Source organism: Manis javanica, chromosome 13, assembly GCF_040802235.1.
Source record: "Manis javanica isolate MJ-LG chromosome 13, MJ_LKY, whole genome shotgun sequence".
NCBI classification, from domain to species: Eukaryota; Metazoa; Chordata; class Mammalia; order Pholidota; family Manidae; genus Manis; species Manis javanica.
This window is the reverse complement of record NC_133168.1, coordinates 39,102,761-39,121,202: the sequence shown is the minus strand read 5'-3', so window position 1 is coordinate 39,121,202 and position 18,442 is coordinate 39,102,761. Positions and strand designations below refer to the sequence as shown.

General features: G+C 36.2%; 1 protein-coding gene across 6 annotated transcripts in view; it reads left to right on the top strand.

Moving 5' to 3' along the window:
* MCM9 (minichromosome maintenance 9 homologous recombination repair factor) overlaps nt 1–18,442 on the top strand; it is a 99,257-nt gene that overhangs the window by 57,357 nt on the left and 23,458 nt on the right. For all 6 annotated transcript variants that reach the window (XR_012124183.1, XR_012124182.1, XM_017680013.3 and 3 more), the window contains one exon: nt 5,090–5,264. Coding sequence is in view for 4 of the 6 variants with exons in the window: in XM_017680013.3 (XP_017535502.2) it covers nt 5,090–5,264 (175 nt within the window). In the remaining 2 variants the exon portion in view is untranslated. The remainder of the gene's footprint in view (nt 1–5,089; nt 5,265–18,442) is intronic.

The following is an 18,442-nucleotide window of genomic DNA, read 5'->3' as shown; positions in this document are numbered from 1 at the left end:
GTTGATTGATGGTGCTGTTGAATTCAACTATAGACTTACTGACTTTATGCCTGCTGGATATGTCCATTTCTGTCAGAGGGGTGTTGGAGTCTTCAGCTAAAATGTAGGTTGATCTCTTTGTTCTTTGAGTTTCACTAGTTTTTGCTTCACATATTCTGAGGCCCATATATATTATGGGTTGTTATGTCTTCTTGAACTTTTGATCTCTTTATCATTATGTAATGCTCCTCTTTGTCCTGATAATTTTCCTTGCTTTGAAGTCTGCTCTGTCTGAAATTAATACAATTATTCCCACTTTTTAAAAAATTAATGTTAGTATGGTGTATCTTTCTCCATCTCTACTTTCAATCTATATGTGTTTATATTTAAAGTGAGTTTCTTATAGATAACATGTAGTTGGGTCTTGATTTTGATCAAGTCTGATAATCTTTCAATTGGTGTATTTAGACTATGGATGTTCACAGTGATTATTGATATTGTTTGATTATATCTGCCATATTTGGTAGCATTTTATATTTATTGCCCTTGTTCCTTATTCCTGTTTTTCATCTTTCACTCTTTTTCTGCCTTTTGTGATTTTAAATGAGCATTTTATATGATTCCATTTTCTTTCCTTTCATAACAAATCAATTATGCTTTGTTTTATTTTGCTTTTTTATTGGTTGTCCTAGATTTTGCAATATGTACTTACAACTAATCCAAGTTCACTTTCAAATAATACTATACCACTTCACAGTAGTGCAAGTACATTATAATAGTAAAATATTTTTTAATTGGAATATAGTTGATATAGAATATTATATTAATAGCAAAATATTTCTAATTTCTTCCTTCCATCCCTTGTGTTATTGCTTTCATTCATTTCATTTGTACATAAACATTTAAGGCATGCATAATCAAATACATTATTTATTTTATTATTTTATTTTTAACAAACTACTATCAGGTCAATTAAGAATAAAAAAATTAAAGTTTTTATTTTACCGTGACCTAGTTCTTCTTTGATGCTCTCCCTTTATGTAGATCTTTCTGACCTATATCATTTTTCTTCTTGCTAAAGAACTTCTTTTAACATTTCTTGCAACAAATTCCCTCAATTTTTGTTTTTCTGAAAAAGTCTTTATTTCTCCTTCAGTTTTGAAGATAATTTCACAAGGTACATAATTCTGGTTGGCAGGTTTTTCTGTCAATACTTTGAATATTCCATTCTACTCTCTTCTTGATTGCATGGTGGTTTTTGAGGGAAGTTGAATATAATTCTCATCTTTGCTCTTCTGTAGGTAAGGTGTGTTTTCCTCTGGTTTCTTTCAAGATTTTTCCTTACTTTTGATATTCTGATGTTTAAATGTGATATGTCTATGTGAGGCTTTTGTAATGCACCTGCTCAGTGTTCTCTGAACTTTCTGGTTTTGAGGTTTGTTGTCTTACATTATTAATTTGGGGAATTTTTCATAGTTTCAAATATTGTTTCCTTTCTCTCATTCTTCTCATTCTGATTTCCCATTACATGTATGTTATATCTTTTGTCATTGTCCCCCAGTTCTTGAATAGTCTGTTCTGTTATTTTCATCACTTTTCTTGTTGCTTTTTTGGTTTGGAAATTTCTGTTGACTATCTTTACACTCAGAGATTCTTTACTTAGCCATGTCCAGTCTACTAATGATCCCATCATAACATTCTTTTTTGTTGCACTGTTCTTGATCTCTAGAATTTCTTTTGGATTCTTTCATAGATATTCTGCCTCTGCTTACAGTACCAGAGAAAAATCTTAGCTATTCAATGTAAGAACCTGGTAGAGCCCATGGAGGTAAAATTCACAAAAGTGTGGGGTTCCCTTTATAAATGTGTTCCTCTGGAGTTTTTTAATTCTCAGAATTGTCAACACTACATCACCAGAAATTCTATTATAATTTAGGTTTTCCTGTCCCAGTATTTATTCCCACAGAGATTTCTGCTCTGGTAAATTGTGATTTTTCTGTCTTGCTTTCCAATGTGGGGGGCATTGGTTTGCCCTGTGATCTCATTTCTCTGATGGATCTTAGATCTTTGAAGAATTGTTGACTTTTCAGTTTGTTCATTTTTTTTGTTTTTGAATAAGTGGCAAGTTGTGGTAATTTCTAAGTTTCTTAAATGCAAGGCTAGAAATTGGGAGAATACATATAGATTTTCTCCTATATTTTCTTTTATGAGTTTTTTTCCCCATAGTTTTGCAATTTTTCATTTAGGTCCTTAAGTAACTGAGTTAATTTTTATTTCATATGTGAGGTGTGGATCAAGACTAATTTTTCTTTTTGCGTAAAGCTATCCAATTATTCTAGCACTATTTGTGGAACAGAATATCCTTTCTCCATGGAATTGTTTTTTTCAGCTTTATCAAAATTCACTTGAACATATATATGTGGGCCTATTTTTGGACTCTATTCCATTGTTCTGTCCATCCTGTCTCAAATACCACACTGACCTGATTATTGAAGCTTTGTAGTAAATGTGGAAATCAGGTCATCTGAGACCTCCTGCTTTGTTTTTAGTTTTGGCTCTTCTATTCCTTCTTCTTCTCCATATAAATTTTAGAATCTCCTTGTCAATCTCTATAAAAACAAAAATCTTGCCAGAATATCATTTGGAAATGCACTGAATCTGTAGAGCAGTTGGGGAAGATTATAGAGCTATTTGAGGAAATCTTAAAAATAATTGAGTTTTTCAGTTCATATCATGAACATGGAATATCTCTCAGTTTGGTTAGGTTATCTTTGATTTCCTTAATCATTGTTTTATAGTTTTTGCATACAGATCTTACATATATTTTTTAAGGTTTATACCCAAGTATTTTATATTTACAGGTGTTATTATAAATTGTATTATTTTCTAGTTATAATTTTTTTTTCTACTATATAGAAATATGGTTGAGTTTGGTGTATTAACGTGTATCCTACAACCTTGCTTCACTCACTTATTCTAATATCTTTTTGGTAGATTATTTGGGATTTTCTGCATAATTATATTGTCTGAAAATATACAGTTTTATCTTTTCCTTTTTGATCTATATGTTCTTAATTTCTTTCCTTGCTCTATTTCCCTGGCTGGAACCTTCAGCATGATTTTGAATAAGAGTGATGAGAGCAGATCTTGCCATGTTCTGATCTTAGGAGTAAGGGTTGGCGGGGGGGTGGTAAGCATTCAATTTTTTATCATGAAGTATGTTAGCTGTAGGATTTTCATAAGTATCCCTTATAAGATTGAAGAATTTCCCTCTATTTGTAGGTTTCTGAAAAATTTCTTTTTATCATAAATGATTGTTGAGTTTTAAGGGTTTATTTTTCTTCTGTATCTATTCATGTAGTCATTTGCTTTTTCTTTCTTAGTTCGCTTTTTCTTCCTTAGTTTGTTAATAGAGTGAATTATACTGATTAATTTTTGAATGTTGAATTAGTCTTGCATTCCCAAGACAAGCCCCACTGTTGTAATCATTTATCATTTTATGTATTGTTTGATTAGTTTGTATTTTTTGAGGTTTTTTGCATCTATGTTTATGAGGGATACTGGTCTGTTGTTTTCTTTTAATCTTTCTTTATCTGTTTTTGGTATCTTGATAATACTGAATTAAATTAATTGGGAAATGTTCCTTGTTTTTCTACATTTTTGAAAATTTTGTGTAGAATTGGTATTCTCTCTTCCATAAATGTTTGGTAGAATTCTCCACAAAGTCATCTCAGCCTGTAAATTTCTGTGTTGCAAGGTTTTCAACTGCATAGTCAGTTTTCAAAGTAGATGTAGGATTGAGCAAGTTATCTATTCTTTTATAGATAAACTTTATATATTTCCTTTATATTCCTTTTTAGATAAACAGTTTATATATTTCAAAGAATTTGACCATTTCATCTAAGTTATCAGACTTAGGACATTGAGTTGTTCATTGTATTTTCTTATTCAATGTCTGTAGGGTTAATAGTGATGTCCTCTCTTTTATTCCTCATATTTGTAACTTGTGTCTCCTCTTTTTTCCTTTCTTAGTCTGACTAGAGGTTTATCAATTTTTATGAACAATATTTATTATGTATCATATGCCTTTAAAGGGTTTTATTTCTATAGTACCTGAATATCCAAGAATCTGTAAGCTATGTTCTGTTGTTATCTCCTTTTATAGATAAATAAACTGAGGCCTGGATATATTAGTAAATTTGCCTACTATGTGACAAGCATCATGACAGATGCAGGGTTCATATCCAGGTCTAGGTTATTCCAGATCCTTTACTTTTGACCACTTTGCTTTATTGACTGATATAAAAGGATGAATCAAAATTAGATAAGACATATGAAGAGAATCTTCTCCTTCATACTGCGGCTGGGAGCAAACTTTTCATTTTCATCACTGGACTGTAATATCTGCTGTTCTCTGTCTTTGGACCCTTCTCTGTAAATAGCATATTGTACAGAACCTCTTGTCATAAGATCTCTTGAGATCTGTTAGCTCCTTCTAAAATTTAGACCACTCAGTTGAAGGTACCTACAAAGGAGAGACAAAAAATATGAGGACTTCTGGTTGCCACAAAATACTCAATAACACATATTAGATTTTCAGGACATAGGACCTTCTGGGGCCTTCTAGTGACTGGATACCTGAAGTAGTTGTCCTGACACCATCCATTCTTTTTTTTTTTTAACTGAAGTGTAGTTGACATACAATATTATATTAGTTTCAGGTGCATAGCATAGTCATTAGACATTTGTATACATTATGAAATGATCCCCATAATAAGTGTAATTACCATCTGTCACCATACAAAATTATTACAGTATTATTGACTATATTCCCTGTGCTATACTTTATATCTGCATGACTTATTTACTTTATAACTGGAATTTTGTACCTCTTTATCTCCTTCATCTACATTTCCCATTACTCCAGCCCCCTCTCCTCTAGAAACCACCAGTTTGTTTTCTGATGCCATCCATTCTTGATAGACTAGAAGTAAAAGCCTTGATTCTATGCCCTTTCCTTTAAAGAAATACTTTAGGTGTTTCTTCCTCTTCATGGGTATAAGATATGCTTTTGAAAATAAAAGCTGAGATGCTTAACTTGTTTCCTTAGGTCTGACGGTAACTGCTGTGAAAGACTCAGGAGAGTGGAATTTGGAGGCTGGGGCCCTGGTACTGGCAGATGCAGGCCTTTGCTGTATCGACGAGTTTAATAGCCTCAAAGAGCATGATAGAACCAGTATCCACGAAGCAATGGAGCAACAGACCATAAGTGTTGCTAAAGCTGGGTAAGAGTTTGTTTTATTTAAAGTCTCTGGGAATAGTACAATTAATTTATATATGATTGTGGAAAAACATGAACCCTGTTTAACTGTAAGGTATATTTGGTACTCTCAGAGATTATCAGTTACCATTCATCAAGACACACATTAATGTTCTCATGGAGTTATATAAGGAAGCAAAAACGAGTTGTTGGGAAAAAGAAATGGAAGAACTAAGGTAAAAATATAAGTTTACTTAATTCCTGAGGGGAAATTATGAAGAGCTTTCAATGCAGGATTCAAGTCATTTTCCCATTCAATAATGTATTGAATTCACTTTGGGAATATTACAGAATTAGGAATTTTGAAAGAAATCACAAAAACACAAAATTTCTGCTTTTCAGTGGCATTCTTCTTCTATATTCTAATGGAAGATCAACCGCAACGTGTGGAAAACTAAATAATGAAATATATTAACATATGATGAAGTACCAGTTGTGACTCAGGGAGGCTTAGTCGTGAGGTATAAGAGTCCCTAGCTACACATGACCAATATGGAGGAAGAATAGTCAGGTTCAGATAGAAGTCCATTCACTCAGGCTTTGAGATAGTTATAGGAAACTTACCTGGCTGCAATAGCTGACCACCATGCAGACTGTCAGGGCATCTAAACAAAGGACAGAGCCAGAACCATCTCATCCCAAATGCTACTATTACCGGTGTGAGGCCAGCTGACCAGGTGGATAGAGCTCCTAGCAGAGTCTTCAAACAGTAGTAGTACGTGGGAGTCAGGTAGACACTGGTATGTATGGATTATCTGAGCTCCATTTATATGCACTCACAAAAATAGAAAAGGGAAAAGTAAGAGGATATAATTCATCGGAAAAAATACACAAGAAAAAAGTAAGCAGAGCCATTATCAGATCTATTCATTTTACCCAGTATATATTCTTTCAATACGTAATCATTAAGAGCCTGCTGTATGCCAAACACTGTGCTGGACATTGAGAAGTACAGAGATAATTATAGCACTGTCTTTGAGATATTGGCTATTTTGTTGGAAAAGATAGACAAAAGAATAGCAGAGTGATAAATCCATAATAAAAGGGTTATGAGGGAACATACTGTAAAATAATTATTGCTTCTAAACTCTTTATTGGGGAAATAAGAGATATAATTTCCAAAGTGTCTTCAAGGCTACTTTCTCTTCTCATTTGTCTCCATTAGGTAGCACCTTTGCTGGTTGGTAGAATGTATGATTTATGTTTTATTTTTTATTTTTTTATTAAGGTATAATTGATAAACACTCTTGTAAAGGTTTCACAAGAAAAACATTATGGTTACTACAGTCACCCATATTATCAAGTCCCCCCACAACCCATTGCTCTTACTGTCCATCAGCTTAGTAAGATGCCACAGAATCACTACTTGTCTTCTCTGTGCTACACTGCCTTCCTGGTGAACCCACACACACCATGTGTACTAAACAAAATACCTCTAAATCCCCTTCTCCCTCCCTCCCTACCCGCTCTCCCACAACCCTCCCCTTTGGAAACCTCTAGTCCCTCCTTGGAGTCTGTGAGTCTGCTGCTGTTTTGGTCCTTCAGTTTTGCATTGTTGTTATACTCCACAATGAGAGAAATCATTTGGCACTTGTCTTTCTCCGGCTGGCTTATTTCACTGAGCATAATACCCTCTAGCTCCAATCATGTTGTTGCAAACGGTACGATTTGTTCTCTTCTTATGGCTGAATAATATTCCATTGTGTATATGTACCACCTCTTCTTTATCCATTCATCTACTGATGGACACTTAGGTTGCTTCCATATCTTGGCTATTGTAAATAGTGCTGTGATAAACATAAGGGTGCATATGTCTTTTTGAATATGAGAAATTATATTCTTCGGGTCAATTCCTAGGAGTGGGATTCCCAGTTCAAATGGTATTTCTATTTTTAGTTTTTTTGAGGAACCTCCATATTGCTTTCCACAATGGTTCAACTAATTTACATTCCCACTAGCAGTGTAGGAGGGTTCCCTTTTCTCCACATCCTCGCCAGCATTTGTTGTTTGTCTTTTGGATGGTGGCCATCCTAACTTGTGTGAGATGATATCTCATTGTGGTTTTATTTTGCATTTCCCTGATAATTAGTGATGCCGACCATCTTTTCATTTGTCTATTGGCCATCTGAATTTCTTCTTTGAAGAACTGTCTGTTCATATACTCCGCCCATTTTTTGATTGGGGTTATTTGCTTTTTGGGTGTTGAGGCATGTGAGCTCTTTATATATTTTGAATGTTAACTCCCTGTTGGATGTGTCATTTACAAACATATTCCCCCATACTGTAGGATGCCTTTTTGTTCACTGATGCTGTCCTTTGCTGTACAGAAGCTTTTTAGTTTGATGTAGTCCCATTTGTACATTTTTGCTTTTGTTTCCCTTGCCCGAGGAGATGTGTTCAGGAGAAAGTTGCTCATGTTTATATTCAAGAGATTTTTGCCTATGTTTTAAGAGTTTTATGGTTTCATGACTTACATTTAGGTCTCTGATCCATTTTGAGTTTACTTTTGTGTATGGAGTTAAACAATAATCCAGTTTCATTATCTTACATGTAGCTGTCCAGTTTTGCCAACACCAGTTGTTGAAGAGGCTGTCATTTTCCCATTGTATATCCATGGCTCCTTTATCATATATTAATTGGCCATATATGTTATTTCAATATGTATTCATTAAGAGCCTGCTGTATGCCAAGCACTGTGCTGGACACTGAGAAGCACAGAGATGACTATCTGGGTCCTCTACTCTGTTCCATTGATCTATGACTCTGTTCTTGTGCCAGTACCAAATTGACTTGATTATTGTGGCTTTGTAGTAGAGCTGGAAGTCAGGGAGTGTAATCCCCCCAGCTTTATTCTTCCTTCTCAGGATTGCTTTGGCTATTTGGGGTCTTTTATGATTCCATATGAATTTTAGAACTATTTGCTCTAGTTCATTGAAGAATGCTGTTGGTATTTTGATAGGGATTGCCTTGAATCTGTAGATTGCTTTAGGCAGGATGGCTGTTTTGACAATATTAATTCTTCCTATCCATGAGCACGGGATGTATTTCCATTTATTGGTTTCTTCTTTAATTTCTCTCATAAGTGTCTTGTAGTTTTCAGGATTATAGGTCTTTGACCTCCTCGGTTAGGTTTATTCCTAGGTATTTTATTCTTTTTGATGCAATTGTGAATGGAATTGTTTTCCTGATTTCTCTTTCTGCTAGTTCATCATTAGTATATAGGAAGGCAAAAGATTTCTTTGTATTGATTTTGTGTCCTGCAACTCTGTTGAATTCAGTTATTAGAGCTAGTAGTTTTGGGGTGGATTCTTGAGAGTTTTTTTATGTACAATATCATTTCATCTGCAAAGAGTGACAATTTAACTTCTTCCTTACCAATCTGGATGCCTTTTATTTCTTTGTGTTGTCTCATTGCTGTGGCTAGGACTTTGAGTACTATGTTGAATAAAAGTAGGGAGTGTAGGCATCCTTGTCTTGTTCTCAACTTAAAGGAAAAGTTTTCACCTTTTCTCTGTTAAGTATGATGTTGGCTGTGGGTTTGTCATATATGGCCTTTATTATGTTGAGGTACTTGCCCTCTTTACCCATTTTGTTGTGAGTTTTTGTCATGAATGGATGTTGAATTTTGTGAAATGCTTTTCCAGCATCTATGGAGATGATCATGTGGTTTTTGTCCTTTTTGTTTATGTGGTGGATGATATTGATGGATTTTAGAGTATTGTACCATCCTTGCATGCTTGGAATAAATCCCACTTGATCATGATCAATCTTTTTGATATATTTTTAAATTTGGTTTGCTAATATTTTGTTGAGTATTTTTTCATCTGTGCTCGCTCATCAGAGATATTGGTCTGTAATTTTCTTTTTGTGTGGTGTCTTTGCCTGGTTTTAGTATTAGAGTGATGCTGGCCTCATAGAATGAGTTTGGGAGTATTCCCTCCTCTTCTACTTTTTGGAAAACTTTAAGGAGGATGTGCATTAGGTCTTCACTAAATGCTTGATAAATTTCAGTGGTGAAGCCATCTGGTCCAGGAGTTTTATACTTAGGTAGTTTTTTGATTACCAACTCAATTTTGTTGCTGGTAAATTGGTCTGTTCCGATTTTCTGTTTCTTTCTGGGACAGCCTTGGAAGGTTGTATTTCTCTAGAAAGTTGTCCTTTTCTTCTAGATTGTCCAGTTTTTTAGCAAATAATTTTTCATAGTATGCTCTAATAATTCTTTGTATTTCTGTGGTATCTGTAGTGATTTTTCCTTTCTCACTTCTGATTCTGCTGATGTATATAGACTCTCTTTTTTTCTTGATAAGTCTGGCTAGGGGTTTATCTATTTTGTTAATTTTCTCAAAGAACCAGCTCCTGGTTTCATTGATTCTTTCTCTTGTTTTATCCTTCTCGATTTTATTTATTTCTGCTCTGATCTTTATTATGTCCCTCCTTCTACTGATTTTGGGACTCATTTGTTCTTCTTTTTTTGTAGTTTCATTAATTGTGAGTTTAGACTGTTCATATGGTATTGTTCTTTCCTGAGGTAAGTCTGTATTGCAATATACTTCCTTTTTAGCCCAGCCTTTGTTGCATAACAGAGATTTTGCAGTGTTGAGTTATTGTTGTAATTTGTCTCCATATATTGCTTGATCTCTGTTTTTATTTGGTCATTGATCCGTTGATTATTCAGGCTCATGTGAAGCCTCCATGTGTTTTTGGCCTTTTTGTTTTCTTTTCATAGTTTATTTCTAGTTTCATACTTTGTCGTCTGAGAAGCTGGTTGGTACAATTTAAATCCTTCTGAATTTACTGAAGCTCTTTTTTTGCCTTGTATATGATCTATTCTTAAAATTTTTCTATTTGTACTTGAGAAAATGTGTATCCTGCTGCTTTTGGGTGGAGTTTCTTTAGATATCTGTTAGGTCCATCTGTTCCAAGATGTTGTTCAGTGCCTCTGTCTCGTTACTTATTTTCTGTCTGGTTGATCTGTCCTTTGGAGTGAGTGGTGTGTTGAAGTCTCCTAAAATGAAAACATTGTATTCTGTTTCCCCCTTTAATTCTATTAGTATTTGTTTCACATATGTAGGTGTTTCTATGTTGGGTGCATAGATATTTATAACACCTCTTCTTGGACTGACCCCTTATCATTATGTAAAGTCCCTATTTGTCTCTTGTTACTTTGTTTTGAAGTCAGTTTTGTCTGATACAAGTACTGCAACTTCTGTTTTTTTCTCCCTATGAGTTGCATGAAATATCTTTTTCCATCTCTTCACTTTTAGTCTGTGTATGTCTTTGGGTTTGAAGAGAGTCTCTTTTAGGCAGCATATAGATGGGTCTTGTTTTTTTAACCATTCATTGACTCTATGTCTTTTGATTGGTGCATTTAGACCATTTACATTTAGGGTGATTATTGATAGGTCTGTACTTATTTCCATTGCAGGCTTTAGATTCATGGTTACCAAAGGTTCAAGGGTAACTTCCTTACTCTCTAAGAGTCTAACTTAACCCACTTAGTATGCTATTACAAACACAATCTAAAGGTTCTTTTTTTTCTGCTCCTTTTCTTCCACCTCCATTCTTTGTATATTAGGTATCATATTCTGTCCTCTTTGTCTATCCCTCTTTATTACCTCTGGTGACAGCTATTTAACCTTAGGAACATTTCCATCTATAGCAGTCCCTCCAAAATACCCTGTAGAGATGGTTTGTGGGAGGTAAATTCTCTCAACTTTTGCTTATCTGGAAATTACTTAATCCCTCCTTCAAATTTAAGTGATAATCTTGCCAGATAAAGTATTCTTGGTTCAAGTCCCTTCTGCTTCATTGCATTAACTATATCATGCCACTCCCTTCTGACCTGTAAGGTTTCTGCTGAGAAGTCTGATGATAGCCTGATGTGCTTTCCTTTGTATGTGATCTTTTTTCTTTCTCTGGTTGCTTTTAATACTCTGTCCTTATCCTTGATCTCTGCCATTTAAATTATTATATGTCTTGGTGTTGTCCTCTCTGGGTCTGTTGTGTTGGGAGATCTGTGCACCTCCATGGCCTGAGAGACTATGTCCTTCCCCAGATTGAGGAAGTTTTCAGCAATTACCTCCTCAGTGACACTTTTTATCCCTTTTTCTCTCTCTTCTTCTTCTGTTACCTCTATAATGCAAATATTGTTCCATTTGGATTGATCATCCTGTTCTCTCAATATTCTCTCATTCTTAGAGATCCTCTTTTCTCTCTGTGCTTCAACTTCTTTGTATTTCTCTTCTCTAATTTCTGTTTCATTTATTGTCTCCTCCACTGTATCTAATCTGCCTCTAATACCCTCAGTGATTGAATCTCTGTCCTAAATTCATTCCTGAGTTCTTGAATATTTATTTGTCTGTACCTCCATGAGCATGTTTATGATTTTTATTTTGAAATCTCTTTCAGGAAGATTTATTAGTCTCACTCAACCCTTTTTCTGTTGTTTAGATTTTGCTTTGAACCAGGTTCCTTTGGCGTTTCATATTTGTATATGGTACCCTCTAGTGCCCAGAAGCTCTACTCTCTGGAGCTGCTCGGCCCCTGGAGCAATGTCAGGGGTCACAGGGGAGTGGTGCTGGTGCCTGGGGGAAGGAAAGAGCTGTTTTCTGCTTTCCGGCTGCTATGCCTGTCTCCACTGCCAGGCCCAGTGGGCTGAATGCACAGGTGTAAGCCTCTATACTTTACGTTTTTAGCTGCTTTCTACGGGGCTTCCCTCTAGCTGGCCTGTCACCAGGGTAAGGTTTGACGGTTTGCGAGCCAGGTGAGGGCTGTCCAGAAGGAAGGCGCAATAGGCTGTGTATCATGGTGGGGGGCCTTGGAGTTGTGTAACCAGCCATGGGGATGGAGTACCCCAAGATCATGAAAGTTCCCAACCTTCTGGGCAGACTGCACCTGGACAATTTGGTCTACCTGTGCTTTCTTCTGAGCAGTAAGCTCTATGCAATCCTTGCCCCTTTAGCAGTCATCTGGGTTTTAGGAAGTCTCTCAGACTGCCCACCAAGATCAGCCGGATATGGATCCCTGTTTTCCACAAGCAGCTGGAATCTCCATCTCTCCAGGTTTTCTGCCTGCCTTAGCTTTCTAACTCCACTAGTCATCAGAGCACCATGCAGTGTAGGTTCGTGCTTCCAGAGCAGATCTCCAGGTATAGGTGCTCATCAGTCCCAGGCCTCCATTCCCTCCCCTGTTTCTCTTCCTCCTGCTGGTGAGCTGGGGTTGGAGAAGGGCTTGAGTCCTGCCGGGCCATGGCTTTGGTACGTTACCCTGTTTTATGAGGTCTGTTCTTTCCTCCAGGTGTATGCCGTCTGGCTCAGCCTTCTTTCCTGTTGCTCTTTCAGGATTAGTTGTATTAATTATATTTTCATATTATATGTGGTCTAGGAGGAGGTCTCTGTCTCACCACTTACGCCACTGTCTTTAATCCCATGATGTCTTATTTTCTATCCATTCAGTGACTCTTTGACTTTTGATTGGTGCATTCAGACCATTTATATTTAGGGTGATTATTGATAGGTATGTACTTATTGCCATTGCAGGCTTTAGATTCATGGTTACCAAGGTTCAAAGTTAGCTTCTTTACTATCTAACAGTCTAACTTAATTCACTTAGTAAGCTATTGCAAGCGCAATTTAAAGGTTCTTTTTTTATTCTCCCTTTTCTTCCTCCTCCATTCTTCATATATTAGGTGTCATATTCTATACTCTGTGTATGCCTTGACTAACTTTTGGAGTAGTTGATAAAATTTTGCATTTGCTTAGGAATTAATTGGTCTACTTCCTTTACTGTGGTTTTGTTTTCTCAGATAACAGCTATTTAGCCTTGGGAACACTTCCATCTATAGCAGTCCCTCTGTAATACACTATAGAGATACTTTGTGAGAGATAAATTCTCTCAACTTTTGCTTATCTGGAAATTGTTTAGTCCCTCCTTCAAATTTAAATGATAATCTTGCCGGATAAGTATTCTTGGTTCAAGACCCTTCTACTTAATTGCATTAAATATATCATGCCACTTCCTTCTGGCCTGTAAGGTTTCTGTTGAGAAGTCTGATGATAGTCTGATGAGTTTTCCTTTGTATGTGATCTTTTTTCTCTCTCTGGCTGCTTTTAATGCTCTGTCTTTATCCTTGAGTTTTGCCATTTTAATTATTGTATGCCTTGGTGTTGGCTTCCTTTGGTCCCTTGTATTGGGAGATCTGTGCACCTCTATGACCTACCTGAGAGACTATCTCTTTCCCCAGATTGGGGAAGTTTTCAGCAATTACCTCCTCAGTGACACTTTCTATCCCTTTTTCTCTCTCTTCTTCTTCTGGTACCCCTATAATGCAAATATTGTTCCATTTGGATTGATCACCCTTTTCTCTCAATATTCTTTCATTCTTAGAGGTCCTTTTTGCTCTCTGTGCTTCAGCTTCTTTGTATTCCTGTTTTCTAATTTCTATTCCATTTATCATCTCATCTACTTCATCTAATCTGCTTTTAAATTTCTCTATTATATGTTTCATTTCCAATACTGTATTTTTCAAAATTTCTATCTCTTGAATTCCTCCCTCAGTTCTTGAATATTTTTCTGTAGCTTCATGAACATGTTTATGATTTATATTTTAAAATCTTTTTCAGGAAAATTGGTGAGTTCAATTTTACTTGGCTCTCTTTCTGGGTTTGTAGGATTTTAGTTTATACCAAGTTCTTTTGACCTTCCACATTTTTAGTAAATACTTGGTGTATGCAGCACCTTCTAATGCCCAGAATCTCTACTCTCTGGAGCTGCTCAGCCCCTGGAGCGATGGTGGGGGTCACAGGTGTGTGAGTGGTGCTTGTGTCTGCCAGGAGGAGAGAGCTCTTTCCTGCTTCCCAGCTGCAGTGCCTGCCTCCACTCTCAGATCAGTGAGGTTTGCATGCAGGGAGCATCCTGTTGGATACACCCCTGTAGCTGCCATAGGTAGGGCCTTCCTCTGGCTGGCCTGTCACAGTGGTGGGGGCAGCAGGTTGTATGGTTCATTTTGATATTCCTTTTCCAGAGGAAATGTGGGACATTTAAAAAAATTCATAAATAATCCTTATATCAGGGTTAATTGCAGCAAATGCTATAAATCTGTTTTAGAGAAGGAAAAAATTAGTAATGCTGTATGATAGACTATGGAATAAGTGTTTGGTAATGAAAATATTTTATTAACTGCTCCTAGTTCCTTGCTCTCTGCTAAATGTGAATTAGTATTATTGTGCTATCCATAAGTATGTCATAAGTTCCAGAAGAAATGTTCTGTAACTCTACAGTTCATTCATGAAACCTGAAGTTTGGATAATCTTGTCATAACTGCTTTATGCAGTGGAAAATTGCTTTTTGTACTATTTGTCATGAGGGACCAGTTTTTTTTTGTTTCTGTCAGTCTATCACAGAGTGATATTTTTACAAATACAATAAAAATGAACTACTTAAAAAGATGAAATAAAAAAGTAAATGACAAACAAAACATACACCTAAGTTCTTCTTGTACTTAAGATGAAGAAAGCTGTAAGAATGTGTCACTCTCATCTTAGTGAGAAAAGTCAGTATAGCCCTCAAAAATCATAACTTTGCTTGAACTTATCATAGAACTAAGTTTACAAGGAAATCAAGGGAACTTAATTCCAAAGTGGGACAACTTCCTCCAAGGAGAAGTGAGGCACACCAACTTTTCACCTTTGACAGCGCGTGAGAGGGAGGTCGCTGCCACAGGAGCAAATGAGAAGAAATATCTAAAATATTTTAAATCTCCTAATGTCTAAGTGTGGGCTAGCATATCACTTTAGAGCAGCCAGGAGCTCCAACCACAGGGGGGCTGTCTTTTGCAGTCCTTTGTCTTGGGTCTCTGCCAGATGCTCACAAGAGAAACTGGGCAAGGCGGAAGAGTGGGAGACCGCTTACCTTGCCAGTCATGAGGGCTGAGAAGCAGTTGGTGCCAGGAAAAGGCTTGAAACTGTTACTTCCTCAGGCACATCCCTCATAGGAAGTGAAGAAGCCTTCAGTCCCTGGAGGCAAGGCAGCAACCCCTCATCCACAGAGTCTCTGGGGGAAGGGTCAAAACAGAACAACTTTTGCTATTGCTAGAGTTTAGAGAACCATCCCTCCTTTGTGCAGGAGTCAGGCAAAAAGGTCCTGCTTCTGGGAGAAGCAAAGAAGCAAAAGCCACCTTCCCCTGAGGGAAAGCAGGTTGTCAGGTCCAGGAATCTAAACAAATACAAAGCCATGGTATATACCATCAGGAAAGGGACAGAAAAACCCCACCTGCCAAAGAGCCACCACAGAAACATTGCAGGGTTCAGCTGCCAAGGTTGGAGGGACAGAAAGTCTCCCAACTCACCAGCTCATCTCCAACAGCAGGCACATGGACCCTGCCTAAGACCAGGGGACCAATTACCAGCCTGGCCCCTAAATAAGCCTAACACCAAGTAACAAGCAACAGCAGTCTACCACTGGGATGTAGGAGTGTGGACAGACACCTCCCTTGTGGTATAAGTATGTTGCAGCTGCTGAAAGCTGTGGACAGAGCAGGAATACTACAAATAACCTTCTACCACTGCACTACCCCCCACACTAGGCACAGGTCACAGCAGCTCAACACTGAAAGAATTTGAAATCCTAGGAGCACTGAGGGGAAAGACAGCAGTAGTGCTGGTCCCTCATCAGCTGTGATGGCCTCTTAGACACTGAAGGCCTCACACTGTGCATGAAGTGGTGTAATATTATTTGAAGGTAGACTGTATTTACTGTATTTATTTAAATATATAAACTGCAGAACAGCCACTAAAAAATAAAAGAGACATAACTAATAAGCTAGTTGTAGAGATAAAATGGAATCATTAAAAATAATCCAAAAGAAAAAAGGAAGAGAAGAGAAAGGCAACAAAGAATAGTTAGGAGAAATGAGAAATAGAATAGATGATAGATTTAAATTCAACCATATCAGTAATTATATTAATAATGAATCATGTAAACAAAGGCAGAGGTCATCAGGTTGGATAGAAAAACAAGACCCAACTAAGTGCTGCCTTCAAAAAACTGACTTTAAATTCAAGCACACAGGTAAGTTAAGAGGATGGGGGGAAAATTCCATGAAGACACCAAAACTTTACCAAGACATTACAGGAAAATAAAACTACAGAAAAATGTCATCTGTGAGCATAGACATGAAAATTCTTAATACTTTTGTAAATTAAATCCAGTAGAATATTGATTATATAGTATAGCCTAGTGGGGCTCATCCAGGAATGCAAAGCTGATGAAAAATCAATGTAATTCCAGTGTTAACAGAATAAAAAAATATATGTCATCCCAAAAGATGGAGAAAAGTACTAGACAGAATTAAATACCCATTAATGATAAAAGTTCATAACAAAGCCAAAGAGAAGTCCCTCTTCCTGTTTAAATGATATCCATGAAAAACTACAAGAAACTTTTCATATTTACTGGTAAAAGACTAAATGTTTTCCATTGAAAATTGGGAGTAACTCAAGGATATCTAGTCTTACCATTTCTGAGCAGTATTGTATTGGAAGTCCTAGTCAAAGGAAAAAGGATAGTCCTTTTGAAAAATAATGGTGCTGGAACACTTTTGATATCCATTTACAAAAGATGATCTGTACATAAAATGCTTAAGAGCGGTTTTATTCATAATCATCCAACATTGGAAAAAACCCAGAAACCCATCAACTGGTGAATGGATAACCACAGTTTGATGCACCCATAAAATGGTACTTCTAAGCAATATAAGGGAACCAACCATTGATACATGTAACAACATGGTTAAATCTTAAAAGCACTGTGTGAAGTGAGAGATACCAGCCACAAAAGACTATGAAGTTTATGATTCCATTTATATGAAATTCTAGAAAAAGCAAAGTTTAAAGGAGAGAAGTCAGGTCAGTGGTTACCAAGGATTCTGTGTCAGGAAAGGGAACTGACTACAAGGGGGGATTGACCTTGAAAAGTTAAATTTTATTGTATGTAAATTATACTCTAAAAATTCTTAATTTACAAGATATATAAACCTATGTATTTTGTTTTTAGATTCAACAGACATAAAATCCCTCTGTCAAATTGCTATTGAAGTGTTTAAACACTTTTTCCTTCTACACTCATCTCTTCCCTGACTGGTAACAATGTACGAACAGGTTCAAGTTCACAACCCTTGCAAGCTTTGCACTCTGCTGGTAGACTTGCATAGTAAGAAGCCACAGAAGGATAGACAGGAAGGGGATGGAAAAGAGTAATAATGCCAGGGAAGATGATTCATTTATTATCAGCAAAACGCTTTTTTAAATTGTAGTGACATCATCTAAAGGAAATAATTTAGCAAATAATTTTCAGATTGGATTTCTTTTGTCTGTTGATATAGAAGACTTAACACCTAGCAGACAAGAGATGATAGAAGACTTAATGCCTAGCAGACGAGAGATTTGAACTTTACTTTCCTACTCATATTTAGAGTTGATTTTTCCTTGTTTCTCTTTTAAATCATTTGTCACGCATATAATATGGGTCGAAAGGAGTTTTACCTGAGAAGCACTTTGAATGATTTGATTTAGTGAGCTTTTCTCAAGGGCTTAGTTTTTAGACCATTACCCCATGGTAGGCATTGATATGGTTATTATTATGGTAAACATTTGTGTGATTATCTTTTCAAGATAAAATTCTTCAAATGTTTCTCTTTCATCTTGGCTACTATCCAGAGTTTAATACCTCTTTGAACTTGGCATGGATCATGACCAATATTTTATCCTTCCAACTACTTTACACTGATGTAAAAATTTTTACTTTTGAAAGCATTTTAGCATATATGTTTCATTTAAAGATTACTATAATTTATTGCACTCCAGGAATTAAAGGATCTTTGTTCTCTTCTAGTTAGTATCATTAAATTAGGTCTTGTTTGTTGAATTTCAGTGTGAATGTTGGTGACATTCCAATTTGTTCCTCCTTACACATAACTATTTATGCATTCATAAGGACATTTAAATTATTTTATTTTTATCATGCATTTTTAAAGACATACTCCTGAATATTATGTAACTATTATTATGTAATGAAATTCAGTGGTTTGCTCCTTTTATTTCTCCATCTTGAAAGGGTTTCTTTATCAATTCAGTGAAGATATTTTTA